The 16,503-nt window shown below is 45.4% G+C and overlaps 1 protein-coding gene across 1 annotated transcript in view; it reads left to right on the top strand.

The window, feature by feature from the left end:
• The window catches only part of BACE2 (beta-site APP-cleaving enzyme 2), a 75,134-nt gene that overhangs the window by 22,694 nt on the left and 35,937 nt on the right, over positions 1-16,503 (top strand). Inside the window, exon 2 of the mRNA XM_008571216.1 lies at positions 10,809-10,897. Within this exon, the coding sequence (XP_008569438.1) occupies positions 10,809-10,897 (89 nt within the window). The remainder of the gene's footprint in view (positions 1-10,808; positions 10,898-16,503) is intronic.

The raw sequence follows: 16,503 nt of genomic DNA on the forward strand, positions 1-16,503 counted from the left end.
GTAAAACTCCAGAAATATCTCGAGAGTTAAGACATCACACCTTTGATGAGAATCTGTTTAAACTCCTTTGGAAAGTGTGCAAAAAGAGCTAATTTTTAGGTAAAGCGACATATCCTAAAATCTTTGGAAATGTGTAATGGGTTCTTCAGAGTTCCTGAGGAGGGGCTTTAGTTGTCTGTTTGGGAAGGAAAAGGCTAACTAACTCTCTCTTAATAGAAATGTGTTTCTACCTGTTCCTCCCCTCCCCCCCCCCACTAGCACTAAAATACAGGGACAAAGCTGCTTTTGTCCTATTTGATAGCTTTCTGTCTTGTATGGTCTAATATGAGTTTTCTTTTCCATGGGAAAAAGATCATTGTTTTTACTAGCATCCGTGAATGAAGTGTCCAGTCTTGTGACTCTCACACATGACTGTTTAAATATCCGTCTTCGTTCCTTAATCAAAGGATCGCATCCGGCTAGGCAGGCGGATTGTGCAAACTCCTGTGAGGCTTGGAGGGAAACTCCACAGCCCCAGAAAGGTCTGCAGGCCCTGGCATGCTGCAGAGAGAACACCCTTGTTGTCTTTCTCCGCCTCCCAAACCTTCCTGATGCCTGATCTCCACCTAGAGCAGGTTGTCTACAGAGGGAGGGGCAGCCCAGCTGTCACTAAATACCTCTCCCTTTGCCAATAAACAAGCACTTTCTGGCCTCTCCCTCTCTCCTCCAGAAGCTCAGCTGATAGGGTGTTTAGTGCAGCTCCCCTTTCTGTCACCTCCTACATACTAAATACTGCTCTTTCAACTCCAGCCTCTGCAGCTGGTTTTAACCTGCTGAACACCAACCATTCAATGGAAAGCTGTCAGCATGTTCCAGCATCAGCAGCCGGCCCTGTGCCCCTTCCCACCATCCACTCGGCAGTTGTGGTTTTCCCGCAAGGAGCCAGGCTATCCACGCGTCTCTCAACATGTGTTTTTCTAGTAGGAGGCCTGTGCGGCAATAGTGAAATTGCTCTCACACCCGTGCACGCATACACAGCGGAATAAATTGTGTGATCAAGCTCTTCTTAGCTAAGTTCTGTAGCATCTGTTTGTGTTAAGTGGTGCTCTTTGAAAATGATTTTTTCCCCTCCTTTATAAAAACAACCTTAATTTTAGATTGTAGAGAAATGATGCGTGGCAATTATTTTTGCTTTCTTCAACAAGACATGTTTAAGTAAATGAGATTCACTTCTAGAACTGAAGCGCTGAAGGAACCTGATTAACAAAATCAGCGCCTACAATCACATGTAATAACTGTGGGCAAACAGCCCCACGTAGCTGGGCCAGAAAGGCCGCTGCTGCTGCCATTCGGTTTGCAGGCAGATTTCAGCAGATGGGCTGTAAAATAATTAGGAATCGTTGTGTTAAATGAGCCATTATTTAAATTATCTGCTAATTTTCCTATCTATTAACCTGTTGAAAAGGAGACAGTGATATCTGAGAAATCTCAGGCTGCTAATCACTAACTAGATGAATTACCCAGTTTTTCCCTTTAATGCAACATTTTACCTTATTGCAGCAATTAGCAAATAGCTTTCTGTAAGGTTATTGCCCAATGCATCAACCCGAAGATTGAGAAGGGACTGTGGGAGAGTGGGATAAATTCGCAGTCTGTGTTTAGGTTTCAGCAGGTGGCAGATCTGTGGCTCATCAGATGGCTGTCAGCCCTGGGGGGCTCTTGGCTTTCCTGACCATTCTCTTTTCTTGTTTCTTTCATGGTCTCTGCGTTAAAAGATATTTGATCTTTAGGAAGCATGTCTTAGCCAGTTCAGCTGTCATAACAAAATACCATAGACCAGATGGCTTATAAACAGCAGATATTTATTTCTCACAGTTCTAGAGCCTGGATATCCAAGATCAAGGTGGCAGCAGATTCAGTGTCTGACGAGGGCTTCCTGGTTCATAGACAGCACCTTTTTTCTGCGTATTCATGTGGTAGAAGGGGCAAGACAGCTCTCTGGGGTCCCACTTATGAAGGCATTAATCCCATTCATGACGGCTCCACCCTCATTCTCCAATCACTTCTCAAAGGCCCTGCCTCCTAATACCAGCACCTTAGGAATTAGGTTCCCACATATGTATTTGAGGGTGGAGAGCACAAAATTCAGACCCTAAGGTGGGGTCTGTGTAAGTCGAGGAGTGAGTGGTGAGGAGTAGGGAATTGAGGCAAGTAGGAGGAGGGTCACTGCAGAGCAGGCTGTTGCAGTGGACAGCTGGGGCTCAGTTCCACCAGGGACTCCTGGGAGATGGCAGAGAGCACACCCAGAGGTGGCTACCTGAGGAGGAAGGGAGCAGGATTTTGATCCACCAGCTGCAGTTTATTTTTGGTTGAGGGTGCTTCCAGGAGCATTCACTCCCTACACTTCAGGTCAGCCCTGGATGCTGGACAGACTCACACCTGGAGTTAGAGAAGACACCAGAAGCTGAAGTGAGTGCCCAAGCAGTAGGGCTGGGCTCCAACAGCTTCTTCTGTCATCTCGCTTCTAACTTCATTTATACTTCCAAGCTTAAGAGATCAGTTTATGATTATTTATATAGCAACTGAGAGGTTAACTAGGTTTAGCCTGCCCTAGCCAATTCTAGAAAATCTAAATAAATTCTTTGCACATATGCATGCGGAGTTTGTCCCATTGAACTTTCTCCAGCTACTTCCAACTTCTTGGCAAGTTTGCCTTGATCGGCTTTTGCTATACTTCCAGGCTGAGCTCACATGTACAGTTCCCAGCTTGAGAACAAATGATCAGGGAATTCCTATTAGTTGTCAGCACCAAAAGGAGACTAAGAAAAAGGGCTTTGCCCTTGAGCAATTTACAAAGTGATAGAGAGAAAAGATAGACAACTTGGAGAAGGTGGAGGATGATAAAAGATGTCAGATATCCGTGGGTGCCAAAAGTCAGGGCACACGCTGTCGGGGAGGGCAGAACGGTCAGTGCTGCAACCGGGAGGCCTTCTGGGGAGCAGGATCAGCCTGGGTCTTGCAGACAACCTCCTGTGTGTGGTGTGTGGTCCACTCTTAGCCGGCCAGGAGAAAGCAAAACCCCACAAAACCCTATGGTGCCATTTTAACCATGTGTAAGCTTTGTCTACGCAGGGCCAGGCATGGGGAGAACATCCTAACTGTCCCCAAGAACATTCCTAAAGGACTCTTCCTGAAGCATCTCTTAGCTTCAGATCGCTCTGGAATCAGCCATTTTCCTTACCCCTAGGTTTTTGGGGGATGTCCTGGAGTTTGTGTTGATGGTCACCAGCAACTAAATTCAATTTACCCAGCTTTCCAGCCTTGCTGCCTGACATGGCACATGTGACCAACGCTTGCATGTATTTGCTCACTTGTGTGAGTCTGCACTGTGATGAGCTTGTGATACTATGTCTTCTCTGCACTAGGGCCCCGTGAGAACAGGTGATCACCCCCTTTCCTAGATGAGCATGCAGAGAGGCCCAGGGAGGAGAAGGAGCCTCCCCAGGCACAGGCTTGTAAATAGCAACATGTGATTTGACCCCAATCCCTGCATGTGATCAGTCATTCTGCTCAGGGACGTAGAGGCAGAGTGTGTTTGACACGAAGGCAGAATTGTCTCATAGGGGCTTGTGACATAGAAGTAAAAATGCTCACGCTCGAAAATTGTCCACTTTCCACCCACCTGTAACATGTGCGTGGCAGTCGCCCCTGTTCTGTCATTATGTGGGCTTGGGTGGGGCTGCTGGAACTGTAGCGTATTGTCAAAGAAGAAAGTTTTTCTTTGTGGGGGCAATAGAATTTTCATGTCTTCTTTCCTTTTTTAAAATTTATTTTTGCATTGTACATGTTTTTGGGGTAGAGTTTATTTCAGTGCATGCATATATTATATAATGATCCAATCAGAATAGTTAGTGTATCTGTCACCTAAACATTTATCATTTCTTTGTGGTTATAACACTCAAGATCCGCTTTTCTGATATCTTTAAATATACAATACAATTTTATTAGCCATTGTCACCCCAGAGCGCCAGAACTCTCCCATGTCTTCTTTCTTGTCTTCTAGAATAGATCATCTAAAATCTTTTACCCTCACAGATTCTGTGTATAATTGGTAAGTACTCAATATAGATTTGTTTTATAAGCGGATAAACACCTTCTTTGTGCCTGCAATATGCCTCCCTTCCACTTGGTCTCCACTCTGTGAAAGTCTATCCCTGACTTCCATTCCTTTGTTCAACAACTATTTATTGAACCCTTACTATGCCCCAGGCACTGTCCAAAGTACTGGGGATAAGGAGATGAACCATACATGGGCCTTTTCTCATGGAGGGCACCCTGTGCTGGGGACATTATTTGGAGAGGACAGTCAGACTCCAGTATGATAATGATGCACCAGTGACTGGGTACGGAATCCTCAGGAACATCACGTAAGTTTAGGGGAAGAGGCACCTGTGGCAGAGATGAGCAGGGAGGGGATATATCCCAAGCTTCAAGTAGGTACTGGTCAGCTGTGACCAGTGCTACCTTCAGGCCAAGTGAGTAAGGGGAGAGCAGGGAGGTGACCATGGGTTTGGAGCACTGAGGTCATTGGTGAGCATGGCTGGGTAGTAGAGGGTGAGGCAGAAGCCCCGTTGCAGAAGGTATGGAGGGAAAGGGAAGTGAGGAGTTGAGATGGTGAGGGAGCCCACCAGTGGGGGCTTGGTTGAGATGGGGCAAAGGGCAGCAGCTGGAGGGAGCATGTTTAGGGTTTTGCTGCTTCTAAGAAGTTGATAAAAAGAAAATTAGCTCCACTCAGTTCTTGCAGTTCCAACTGCCCAGATCTCTTGCGTCTTGGGTCACAAACAGCTTTTCAGGGCAGGTGCTGGTGGACCTGTGCGTCTTCCCTCTTAGACTCTCCATTCTGCAGTGACCAGGCCTCTGCTGATCTTACTCCCTGCCCAAGCTGGGCACAACGAGTCTCCACAGCAGCCGGCAGGACCTCAGTGCCCTCTGATGTTGGTGTAGAGACCCTGGCTCCTCATGGAAACAAATTTCTGTTACTTGTTACTGTATTCCAGAAGAAATGGAATGGGAGTTCTACAGGAGGCTGCTTAGTTTAGGGAAGGAAGCGGGGAGCAGTAGGCAGTACTGTGGGATCTTGCTGGGCCATCCCACCTCACCAGGGCAGGTCTGTTTTCCTCACTGGTAAGTGGGAATAAGTTCTTTCTTATGCACTTCTGAGCCATTTTAAGTTATGCTTTGAAAGTGCAAAACATTCTGGAATTTGATACTGAGTTTGTATTTTCAAAGTCTCTTTAGGTGGTTGAGCCACGTAGTCCAGGGCTAGGAACATAACATGTACATGCATGTGCATCTGTGTCTGTGTGTGTGCATATGTGTGTCTGAATGTGCGCATGTGTCTCTGTGCACATGTGGGTCTGTGCGTACTAGTGCATGTGTGTCTGTGTGTGTGCACGTCCAAGTGTGTGTGTACACGCTCATGTCTCTGCAAGTGCATGGTTGTCTGTGTGTGCACATGTGTGCCCACTTGCATGGACTTGAACCCAGAGAGGCAGGAAATGATTTTGGAAACTCCTGGAATAAAGGAAGCAACAGATTCTGTTCCTATATGTGGTGTGAGGCAAGGTGTCCGGAAGAAACCCCACTCTGAATTTTGGGAATGTCACTTGTTTCCAAGTGCACCATGAGAAGTGTGTAGGGCAAATGGCATTTTCCCCGTGTGGTTGAGACTACTTTCAGAAAAGGGTAATGGTCCTGGTGAGAACCCAACTTGAGGAATGCTGACCTCCGGCGTCACAGTGCAGAGAGAGTGTTGGCTCCCATTTGCCGCTCAGACAATTGCTAGAAGCACAACTCAGCATTCACTGTCCCCGATGCCTATCCCTCACTTGACTTCATGGCTGCCTGTTTATTTGGGTGATTTCTTTCCTCAATTTGTAGACCCTAGGATTGGCCGACCTGTTGACTGGCTTTACAGAGGCCTGACTCTGAAGTGAATGTTCTTGAAAGCTGGCTACTGCCGAGCTCTCAGTGAAATCTGTGGGTGTCCTGAGTGCCTGGGCAGTGAGAAGAAGCCATATGTGTGAGCCAGCACTGTCCACGTTTGGCTCTGACTCTCCCTGCCTGTGCCCAGGAGCCACAGGGCACCACGTGGCAGCAGTAGTATGGGGATGTGTGAGAGATCTTTGTTCTTGAGGCATGCGGGATCTGGGTGAAATTCCAGACCCAGGAAAGAGGGTGAGACATCTGCCGAGGAAGTTCCCTGGTCACTGGGGCTATTGTGTGCAGGACATAGTCTTACTCCTGCTTTGCCCACTCCTGGTTCGGCAGGAATGCTGTGCGTGGGCGAACCTGGCCCAGGCAGCCCACGTGTTCCCGCGTCCTGATGCGCCACTGGCTGTGTGCTCGCAATGGGGTGGGGAGAAGGCAGTTCTTGTTCAGGAATCTATAGCTTTTACTACTTGTCACTTTTAATGACCAAGAAAAAGTATTTCTCACTGTTGTGCAATTAGTTATTTTTTTTTAGGGTGATCGATGTCTCTTGCCTAACTGCCACACTCTCCTCTTTTAAAGGCTCAAAATTCCCTGATTTTCCCATAAAGAAATTCTGCTGTGGGTATTTTCTGTTTCTCCCGTTCACCTCTTTACCCCATTTCACCCACACAACGTCGAACCCATCTTGCCTCTAGGAAATGTTTAAGTCCACGCTGTGGAGACAGTGGTGAGGATTCAGGGCCATGTGAGTTCCATTTACCAGCTTCTGTCCACTGTTGCGGGGCATCTGCTGGTTAGGCCATGGCCATGGTGCTGGCCACATTGATTTGGAAACCCCATTACAATGATGGAAAGATCCCAGATCTTGCTGCTTTCACAGTGACCACATATGTGGCTTTTGCTCCTGCATTAATGCTAAGCAGCTGCAGCAAACATGTCTGCAAAGAAGCCAGCTCTGCAGATGGTGAGGGGACTCTGAGACAAGCCACCTTGAAGATGGACAATGTGATGAACCCACCAATGTCCAGAGCTAGTCACAGCACCTGTTAGCAGAAAGTGAGCAGCAGATCTGGGGAAATGTCTCCTTAACATAGCCTGAGGACTGCCCCCTCCCAGAAGCTGGAAGAGGCAAGAAAGGTCCCTCCTCTAGAGCCTCTGCAGGAAGCACAGCCCTGCCGACATTTGATGTTTGGACTTCCAGCCTCAAGAACCACGAGAGAATAAATGTGCACTGTTTTGTGGCATCCAGCTTGTGGCCATTTGTTATATCAGCCCTAGGAAACTAATGCAAATAGTAAGCCCCATTGTCTAGGAAAATTGAATCAGACCAACCAATACTAAGATGTGTTGATAATGCTATAGAACTTGGTGGCTAAGGAAAGAATTCTTCAGATGTCCAAGGAAGAAAAGAAAATCACTTGTAATGTGGAAAACTAAGATGCACCTCAGATGTCTCCACAAATACTCAGTTTGAAAGACGCTGGAGAAATATCTATAACGTGTTGAGGGGAAAAAATATGACCCAACTGTATAAACCCAGGCACATCCTTCTTCAAGCGTCAAGGCCACGGCACCACCTTGCAGTACAAAGCCTGGCCATCAGAGAGCTTCGAGAAGCAGCAGTGGGTCAGGCTGGTGGGACTCGGTGAACCTGTCTCTTATAGGGTGACTTAAGCTACTGTGGGAAATAGTCACTTGAGAATACATAAACAACAGCGTAACCTGCTGAGAGGCTGTGGGGACAGAGATTCATGGTGACTTATATACACTCACCACCTCATCTTCCTAAATGGAAGGACAATACCAATAGACAATGGGTAAAAAATGTAGGCAGGTTGGTGAAAAAGAAGGGTTAAAATGCATTATGTAAAATATTAAAACATTGTATCATAAAAGTAAAAATAATATTATAATTTAACACTTTTTCCTATCTCTCCCTATCCTAGAGCACCCTCTTCTCCTTCCCAACACCTCGATTTTATAAAAATGTGCTAATTCTGTCAGATTTCAGAGTGGGGAGCCCACAAATAGCATTCTAAGTTGCTAATTTAAGGGACAAGGTCAAAGGGTAATGTCTAGAGATATAAAGAAAATGAATAATTTAAAAATAGTTATAAAGCTTGCAAAGCACCAGAAGAATTCTTACAGTAACAAAGTCTATATAGTAAAGATTTATAAAATGAAGTAAGAAAACGTTAAAATGGAAAATGTAACATAAGAACTGATAGGATTAGGAAAAATGTATATGACTGCTGTAAATGGGATAAACTCGACTCTTAAAAGAATTTAAGTTGGGAAATTTATAAACAACATCCCAGAGATTCTGATATGCCTACCCCCATTGAGAATTATGTGGTAAGCTCCTGATAACTTAGTATTTAGTATTTAAGAGTAGAAAAAGAGAGAACCCTGCCCCACAGAAGTATCTGGCACAGCCAGACTGACCTACAGACAGATCTCCACCTATTTTGAACTGTTATTGACTGTTCAATAAATATGAGGATTTTTCAGCATCCACCAATTCCTCTCCAGTAAAATCCAAGTAAATGCAGATTTATTTGGTGCCACTTAACACATTTTTGAGAAATTCAGATCCAGTCTAATCTAATTCAATCCAAGTTGTGGTTTGAGGACCCGGGGCTGTTGAGCATCAAACATTTGGATGGAGAACCAGAATACATAGGTGTGTGTATATACATAACACACACTTATATACACGTGTGTGTATATACATAACACACGCACACACACACACGTGTATATACACACACTTAAATTCTATCTGAAATCAGTCCAAATATCTCTGTTGGGGAGCATGATCTTGCACATTATCTAGGAACCACATGTTAGTGAATGGAAATTAAGGGCAGGGAATTCATTTGCTAAACGGAAGTGTATACAGTGACATTTAGAGTCTCTTTGTTTAATATGTTCCTGCCACTGTTTTGGATTCACTTCAAGTCCCAGTCCCCAAATCCATTTCTCTGCCATTCCTACAGAGTTTTCATCAACACGACCTTCAGTGGTGGGGAGGGAATTCTCTAAAGTCACATAGTAGATTTTGTCTTAAGAAAACAGGGGTGTCACTGTTTGTCAGACCCACAGCCACCAGCAGATGCTCCCACGACAATTTATTCATTACCCTTCAGTATTTCTGCAGCCTCCTGTCGGGGAAAAACCATCACACTTAGTAGACTGGGGAAGCAGGAACCTGACATGGTTTTTGTCAATAGCCCAGAAGCAGTGTCTCAGCAGAACCTGCACACCTCAGAGTTATTCACAGACTATGTTTCTCTTACTTTTGTATTCTCTCCTGAATATCTATTATCTTTGCACCAAGGGCAAAGTTAGCATCTTTGATTTTACCTTTCAGAATAATTTAGTTGTTCATTCAACAAATCTTTAAGTGCCTACGATGTGCCTGGCCCTGTTCTAGGCAAAGAGACAGAGCCGTGAAGAAATTAGCAACAATTCCAGCCATAGTGAGCTTTCACAGTCTTGGGCGAAAGGCCAACAAGAACTTACGCATGGCTCACGTAGCCTGGGACGTGGCTGGGTTGGTGAAGAGAATGCATCTGGGGTCATACTCTCTGGATTCGAGCCTCAGCTCTGCCACTTACCATCTAATAACCAGGCAGGCCAGCCTCTGCAACTTAGTTTCCTCATCTATGAAGTGGGGGTGATGATAATGCCACCTGTTTAAACACACTAGTTTAAACACACTAGTATATATATGAAGCACATACAAGAGCACCTGGCACATAGTAGGTGCAGTTCAATGCCTGCTGTTGCTGGTATCATGCTAGAGGTGATGAGTGTTCTGGGAACAAGGAAAGAGGTGGTGCCAGCAGGGGACTGGGAATGGCAGTTCAAAAGGGGTGGTCAGGGTCAGCCTCACTGCGAAGGTAGAGTAGAACAAAGCCTGGAAGTGATGGATGTGCCCCGTGGTGACACGGTATCCTGGGGAAGAGTGGTCCTTACCAGCAAAGGTGGCCAGCAGGAGGGCCCAGAGTCAAGGGCACATCTGTAGTGTTCACTGGCAATCAGCATGGCTTGGACAGAGTAAGCCAAAGGGTGCTGGGAGGAGCAAGGTCAGGGAAACAGGCAACCGACTTGGTAGACATCGCAAGGACTCTGAGAGACACCTGCGGCAGGAGTTCCCAGGTGCTGTGCAGGGAGGTGAGGGGATGTCACCTGCCTGGAGGAGGCTGAGAGGCACCCTGGGGCGGGGATGCCACATTGGAGCTGGTTTTCCAAGCGAGGTTTGGAAAGGCAAGAAGAAGGGTGTTCCCAGCCAGGGGATAAACCCAGCCGGAAGCCCAGAGGTGAGATGGGGCTTGGCTGTGTTATCCAGGACCCGTGGCTTCAAGGGGAAAGCCCAGTTACTGAACAGAATTTATTTTCTTTTAAGGTACGGCTGTATCTTAGGCAAAACTGTTTCACCTTCCCGGCTGCAAGCTTCTTTGTGGGCTGTGTTCAGATTTCAATTTTAAAACAGCTTTTTTGTCCCCTCGTCAGTATAACTGTTTTTCCAACTGGTAAATTGTTCTCGTACTTAGTTTCATCAAAAAATTACTCAAGAGGGCCGGCCCGGTGGCGCACTGCTACAGTGCGCCACTTGGGAGCACAGCGGCGCTCCCACCGAGGGTTCGGATCCCACAAACAGACCGGTTCCCACTCACTGGCTGAGCGAGGTGCGAGCGCAACGCCGAGGGTTGCGATCCCGTTGCCGGACACGAAAAAAGACAAAAAGGAAAAAAAAAATTACTCAAGAGTATTGCCTTAGTCAAATGACCTGATGCTTTCTATTTTTTCTCCTTAAAAAAAAATAAAAGCTGCAGATTCTCGTTGACACTGGAAGCAGTAACTTCGCCGTGGCAGGAGCCCCGCATTCCTACATAGATTCATACTTTGACGCGGAGCGGTAAGTGGTGGATCTGCAACTGGCATGGCTGGGTTTGGGGGCATCACGTGTGTGGGCATACTTCAAAATACACTAGAACAAAGCAGACAGAAGGCCATTCCTTATAAGGGGGCTGTGTGTATGTACTTATTTGCATGTGTATGTATGCGTACGTGTGCATGCAGGTGTGTATATGCATGTAAACGCATGTACATATATATATTTCATTCCCGGGGAATCCATAACAGGATCCTCCTAATTGCCTTGGTGCATTCACCTGGGATTGGCTTTATAGGAATTCATCTAGGGCACAACTTTCGCTGTTATGCCTGACTTGCAGGCACACATGGGTCTCTGGAATAGAGCAGGCTCTGCCCAGTGTGGCCCCCGAGGAGCCCTTAATGGGGCTGCAGGTAGGGTCCCCAGTGGCCTTGCGTCAGCATTCAGCTCTCAGGGAACTGCTGGGGTGTGGAGTCATAACCTCCTGGTAACCTGAAGCTGCTCTAATGCTGTGCACGTTTTGATTTCAAATCTATCTTTGTGACCCTAAAACTTCAACTCAATAGACAAAACAGGCAAGCTGCTATGTCGTGGTTTGCTTTTCAGTGTCATGATCCATCTACAAACTCAGATCGGCCTCATGGGATTTCCCTACTGTAAACCCTTTTTATGTCTCCCCTTGCTCTCTTTCCTGATCCAGTCTTTTGTTCCAGGGAATAAAGGGGGGCTTTAGCTGGGGAGAAAGAGGTGGGGGAAATAATAGCTGGCAGGCTTCTGAAAATGCTGGGCAATCAATAAGACAAGATGGCATGCCATGAGTGACATAAATCATAGAGGAATCCCACCCAGGTGTCTCCTACCTGCACTGCAACTTGAGCTCAACTTTGGTGGCATGAGTGACATGGTCTCCTCGATGTACATCTGCAGCCACTTGCTGAGGACGGGACTGGTGGCCAGTGCTATATGGGGCCTCATGGTGCAACAAAAATATATGGTTGGCCCCTCCTTAAGGAATCCATAGCTTAGTTTATGATTCCATGCATTGATAAGCTTTCGTTGTTGATATTCCAGAATGCAACACCTGGCCAGTGATTGCTTTGTGACCGAGCAGATCAATATGAGTCCAGAAGCTGCTGCTGTAACTACAACATCTGCGTAGAAGTGCAGGTGGTGTTTCTCCATTTCTCTGCAAGAGAGGGCCAGGTTATGATGGTTTATGCTGCCCTTTCCCATTCAGTTGGTGATTCATCCAAACCCTCTGCCCCCAAACAGCCCCCTACCTCCAGTTGCTCACTCTGGACTCCCTCATCATGCGACAGGAATTCAAGGGGTCCAAACCTCTTATTTTTATTCATGCAGCATGGCAGGTCAGGAAAAGGAGGACTTCCCCAAATTCAAGCTTCTAGACCAGCAGCTCCCAAACCTGCAGCTCAACACCCCCTTTTTATAACCAGTGCTTTGTAATGCTCTGAAATGAATTCAAAGGTAACATAACTTACCTGCATATATAACTCTAAATGCCTGGATGTAACATAGGGGAGAACAGAAGGAAGGTAATCAGTACCTCAGTATGTGACACTCTGGCTCGACCTCAGTGGGAGACCGTGCAGCAGGAGGATGCTGGAGGCTGTGAGCATCACCATGGACATGCAGCACGCAGTGCAGACTGATGGAGGTGGATTGAGTTAGACTCAGATGCCCAAAGCTGCTTGAATTGCTGACAAGATTTTCCAAAAAGGTGAAGAATCTTGGTAAAGTTTTTAAGAAAAAGAGTCACCTTTCCTCAATTTGCACAGCAGTTAATGTTCAATGTACATTAAACCTCAGTAGAAGATGTCTGTGCATATGTAAAAGGGAGACCCATTCTGTGCTCAGGTGATCATCGGTTGGTCTCCACCCACATGGATACCCAAAGCAACTTTGGAAAGTGGCATGGAATGAGGGAGAAATCTTTTGCATGACTGCCCTGCACATTCTAGGGTAGCCAGCAACTGAAAACATCCCCAAAGTCTCTAAAACTCCCCTTAGGGAACAGTGCCTTTCCTACTGAGAACTGCTCATCTTGATGGGAAAGTAGTCCGAGCCTAGGTCATCTGCACTGTGCATTTACCCAGCTTCCCCGCGCCTGTCCAGGCACAAGGCACAGAGGCAGGATGGATACACTGGAGTCTCCATTCTGTGTTTAGCAGTTTTCCCCCTGGAGTAATTTTGCTTCTCATCACACATCTGTAGACACAAGATACAATAGAAAGAAACAGTAAAGCCAAATTAGGGGGATGTGGGTAGTTACTTTTCAGACTTAAATGTGCAGATGTAATGCTGTAGATAGTTCCTACCTTCGCAGCAGGGAAGTGGCAGTTCTTGGGGATCTGCGCATAGTGGAATTCCACAAAGGTCAGAAGATATGCAGAGTTCCACCCGGGCATCCTCTGCCAGGCAGAGGCCACTGCTGAAGCCCTCAGGGATAAATAACATTCAGCATTGCCAGCACTGCACACAGTGTCATTTAACACATGCACAATACTTAGTAATCCATAGACAACTCAGCATCTTTCTCGTTTACCTTTCACCATGTTCATTGTCTGGTCAAGCTGGTTTCTCTGTCAAGCTCCTGTAGGGCACACCTGTCTAACTTACCTGCTAACCTTGCTGGGCTTATTCAAGTAGATTTTGTGCCCATAGCCAGCTTTGTATTCAGGTGGCAGATGGTTCCTGTTTTCTATACTTAAAGAGTGGGTTTCTTGGGCTTATATGCATCTGGTTTAATGTGAAAACTCCTGGGACCATCCATGTCCCTTTGGTGGCTGACTTCCCTCCTGCTAATTCCACAAGACAGCTCAGAACTTCCTGTCAGCTTTCTACCCACTTGAGGTTCTGGTCTGTTTCTCATTTGGTGGGTAGATAAAAAGAGAAACAACAGAGCACAGCAATGTCTAGAGAAAGCCCCAGACTTGCCGTCAGTGGTAACTTTCAGCCCATTGCCACCTCTACCGTTCAAATTCAGCATACCTTCCCCATTTGAAAGTACAGTACTGCAGAAACATGTTTATGACAGGTAAAACTCACAGGTTAAATGCTTTCTTAGGTTTATATTAACCTTGTTTTCACTTCTGTTCTCTGCTTTTTCCATGCTTCTCATAGGCTTACAGTCAATGTAGATTTATTATAGTAAAGATATAAGTATTTTCTTTTGATGTAAAGTGTTATTAATTTGCCTTATGCTTTCAGCTGACATCAGAGTTGGGCTAAGGTATACTTTCAACCATTGTAGTTGATGGAAGCCAAGAGAATGTTCTCTTTCCTTCTCAATTTTTGACAAAGTTTTCTCAGAAAGAGACGTAGCTCCCTGCCCTGTGATGTTTTTATGTCTGCTTGTGCTTCAGATCTCTTTAGTCAGAATAAGGTTTCTGGTTGGGTTTGTCAGCCTCTGCTTAGGTCCCTAGTCTTTGGATATTCAGGTTTAATGCTTCCTGAAACATTTTACAGTAATTGGAGATTTGGCTTGGGGTTCTTTGACAGGATCCCTTTGATTTGTGGACTGAGACATCAGGCAACCATGACTCATTTGTATGGCTTGTCTCCATCAGAAGTCTTCTTTCCATGGTGGTGAATGTTCTAAGGAATTACTATATAGTGGGGGGAAAAAAGTCACTTTTTTTTAATGCACTTCTTTTTTAGCCAATAAAATAGCCTCCAGCCAGTTGGCTTGATGAGAGATCCATCATACTTGTCCCTTGATCCTCTACTAATCTATTCAAGAAATTAAGTATATTTGCATTAAAATGTCTCCTTGCTCCTGTACTCCATTCTGGGGTGAAGTCCACAGATCAAGGGACAAATTTACTTTCCTTGACTAATGTTTGTATAAGTGGAATTCAGGAATTAAGGAATTTCCTGGTGACTTCTTTAAGGAAGCCAAACTAGATACAGACCAAATGGCTTTCCATACAGTGATGACATATTTTGCCAGATTGTTTAGATAATTTCTCAAGCCTATCTGTTGTTTGCCTGTCCAGGAGGGGATGAGCCATGTTGGAGCCCATTTGCGATTGCTGAGGCTATTGCTGAACCAGGTTGGGCAGGCTGACTGAGCAGACCCTGGGCCTCAGTGGCCCCATCCATCCAGGTCTGCAGACTTTCAGAACTGTAGAAGAGGAAGAGGCATATCTGGTCACCTGGGTCAGGCCGACTAGTCCGCAGGTAGATTCTAAACTCTGAAATGTGCAGAAGCATCCCAGGGAAGTCTTGGGCCGAGTGGTTTAGGAGACTTGGCAACCCGTGAGTGGGGCGGCTTCGGAGTACCAGCACTGACCCAGGAATTCAACTCTGTTGAATTCTCACATCTTCTCTTTTTATATTCTCTGAAAACAATAGTGGGCTTCTTTTAAAATAATAAAAATGTTCTGCAGCTCTTTTCTCCTCAGTTCGATTGATTTCACTTTTTAATCCTGCATTCCCTGAGCACTGTTATCAGAGGCAGAACGTCTCCTGAATTTGGTTCAAAGTATTTTTATTGCTGCGAGCGGACTTTTTCCTGGCTCCCCACATCCCTGATTGATTGCTGTTTCTGAGCACTCAGAGTGAACGTTGCAAATGAGAAGCCATATGGGGTTCTCTCTCAGTATATTTAATTAATGTGCAGAGCCACTGAGGGCCAAAGCATTTTAGTTCCAAGAGGTAGGACGTTAGAAAATGCAGATGGAGGAATTTTTTTTTTTTAATTTAAAGTGCTGCGAACTATATGCTAATAACTCTTAGGGTTGCTCACAATTCCTCTTTGGAGTTTTACTCTTTGAGGTTTAGTTCAAGGAGCCCAGGGAATAATGTGCTTAGAATTACTTTTTTCTCTCATTATCTAAGATTGTGCTTTCTCTGAGGGTAGCCACTAGCCACATGTAGCTATTTAAGTTAATTAATGTTAAATAAAGTAAGAGTTGAGCCCTTCTGTTGCAATACAGTCACATTTCAAGTGTGCAGTAGCCACAGGTGGCGACCGTATTGGACAGTGTAGATCTGAAATATTTCTGTCATCACAGCAAGTTCTATTGGACAGTGCTGGTCCAGAACATAGAAGAGCTCTACCTTTTAGAAACCTGTCTCATGAGAGCTCAAAAGCTCCAACGCCTCCCTCTGACCTCCTTAACCAAATCATCCACCACAGATTCGTTCCTTTTTATGGGGGTGGTTGGACTTTAGAATGAGAGTTTTAGGTATTCAGTAAGAAATCATTGAATTTTCTAATGGTAGCTCAATGATTCAATAAAGGTAGCAAGTGATTAGATACTTATAATAGTAGCAGCTATTTTAGTTGCATACCTGCTATGTTCCAGGGCTTGAGTTTAAATGTTTTACGGTACTAACTCATCCTCATAAGTAACCCCATCAGGTATGGTACTATATTATCCTGATTTTTTAGTTGAAGAAACTGAGGCACGGAGATGTTAAATAACTTGGCCTGGGTCACTCAGCTAATAAGTGGTTGAACTAGTATTTGAACCCAGATGTGTTACTACAGCTGCCTCTTGACCTTCTGTAGATGGCATCGAAATATCCAGAATGGTCCACCTGTAAGGGGAAGAGCAACCTGGTCAGTAAACTATAGAAGATGTGCTAAATAAATGTTCGGT

Source organism: Galeopterus variegatus, unplaced genomic scaffold (genome assembly GCF_000696425.1).
Source record: "Galeopterus variegatus unplaced genomic scaffold, G_variegatus-3.0.2 Scaffold668, whole genome shotgun sequence".
Classification (NCBI taxonomy): Eukaryota; Metazoa; Chordata; class Mammalia; order Dermoptera; family Cynocephalidae; genus Galeopterus; species Galeopterus variegatus.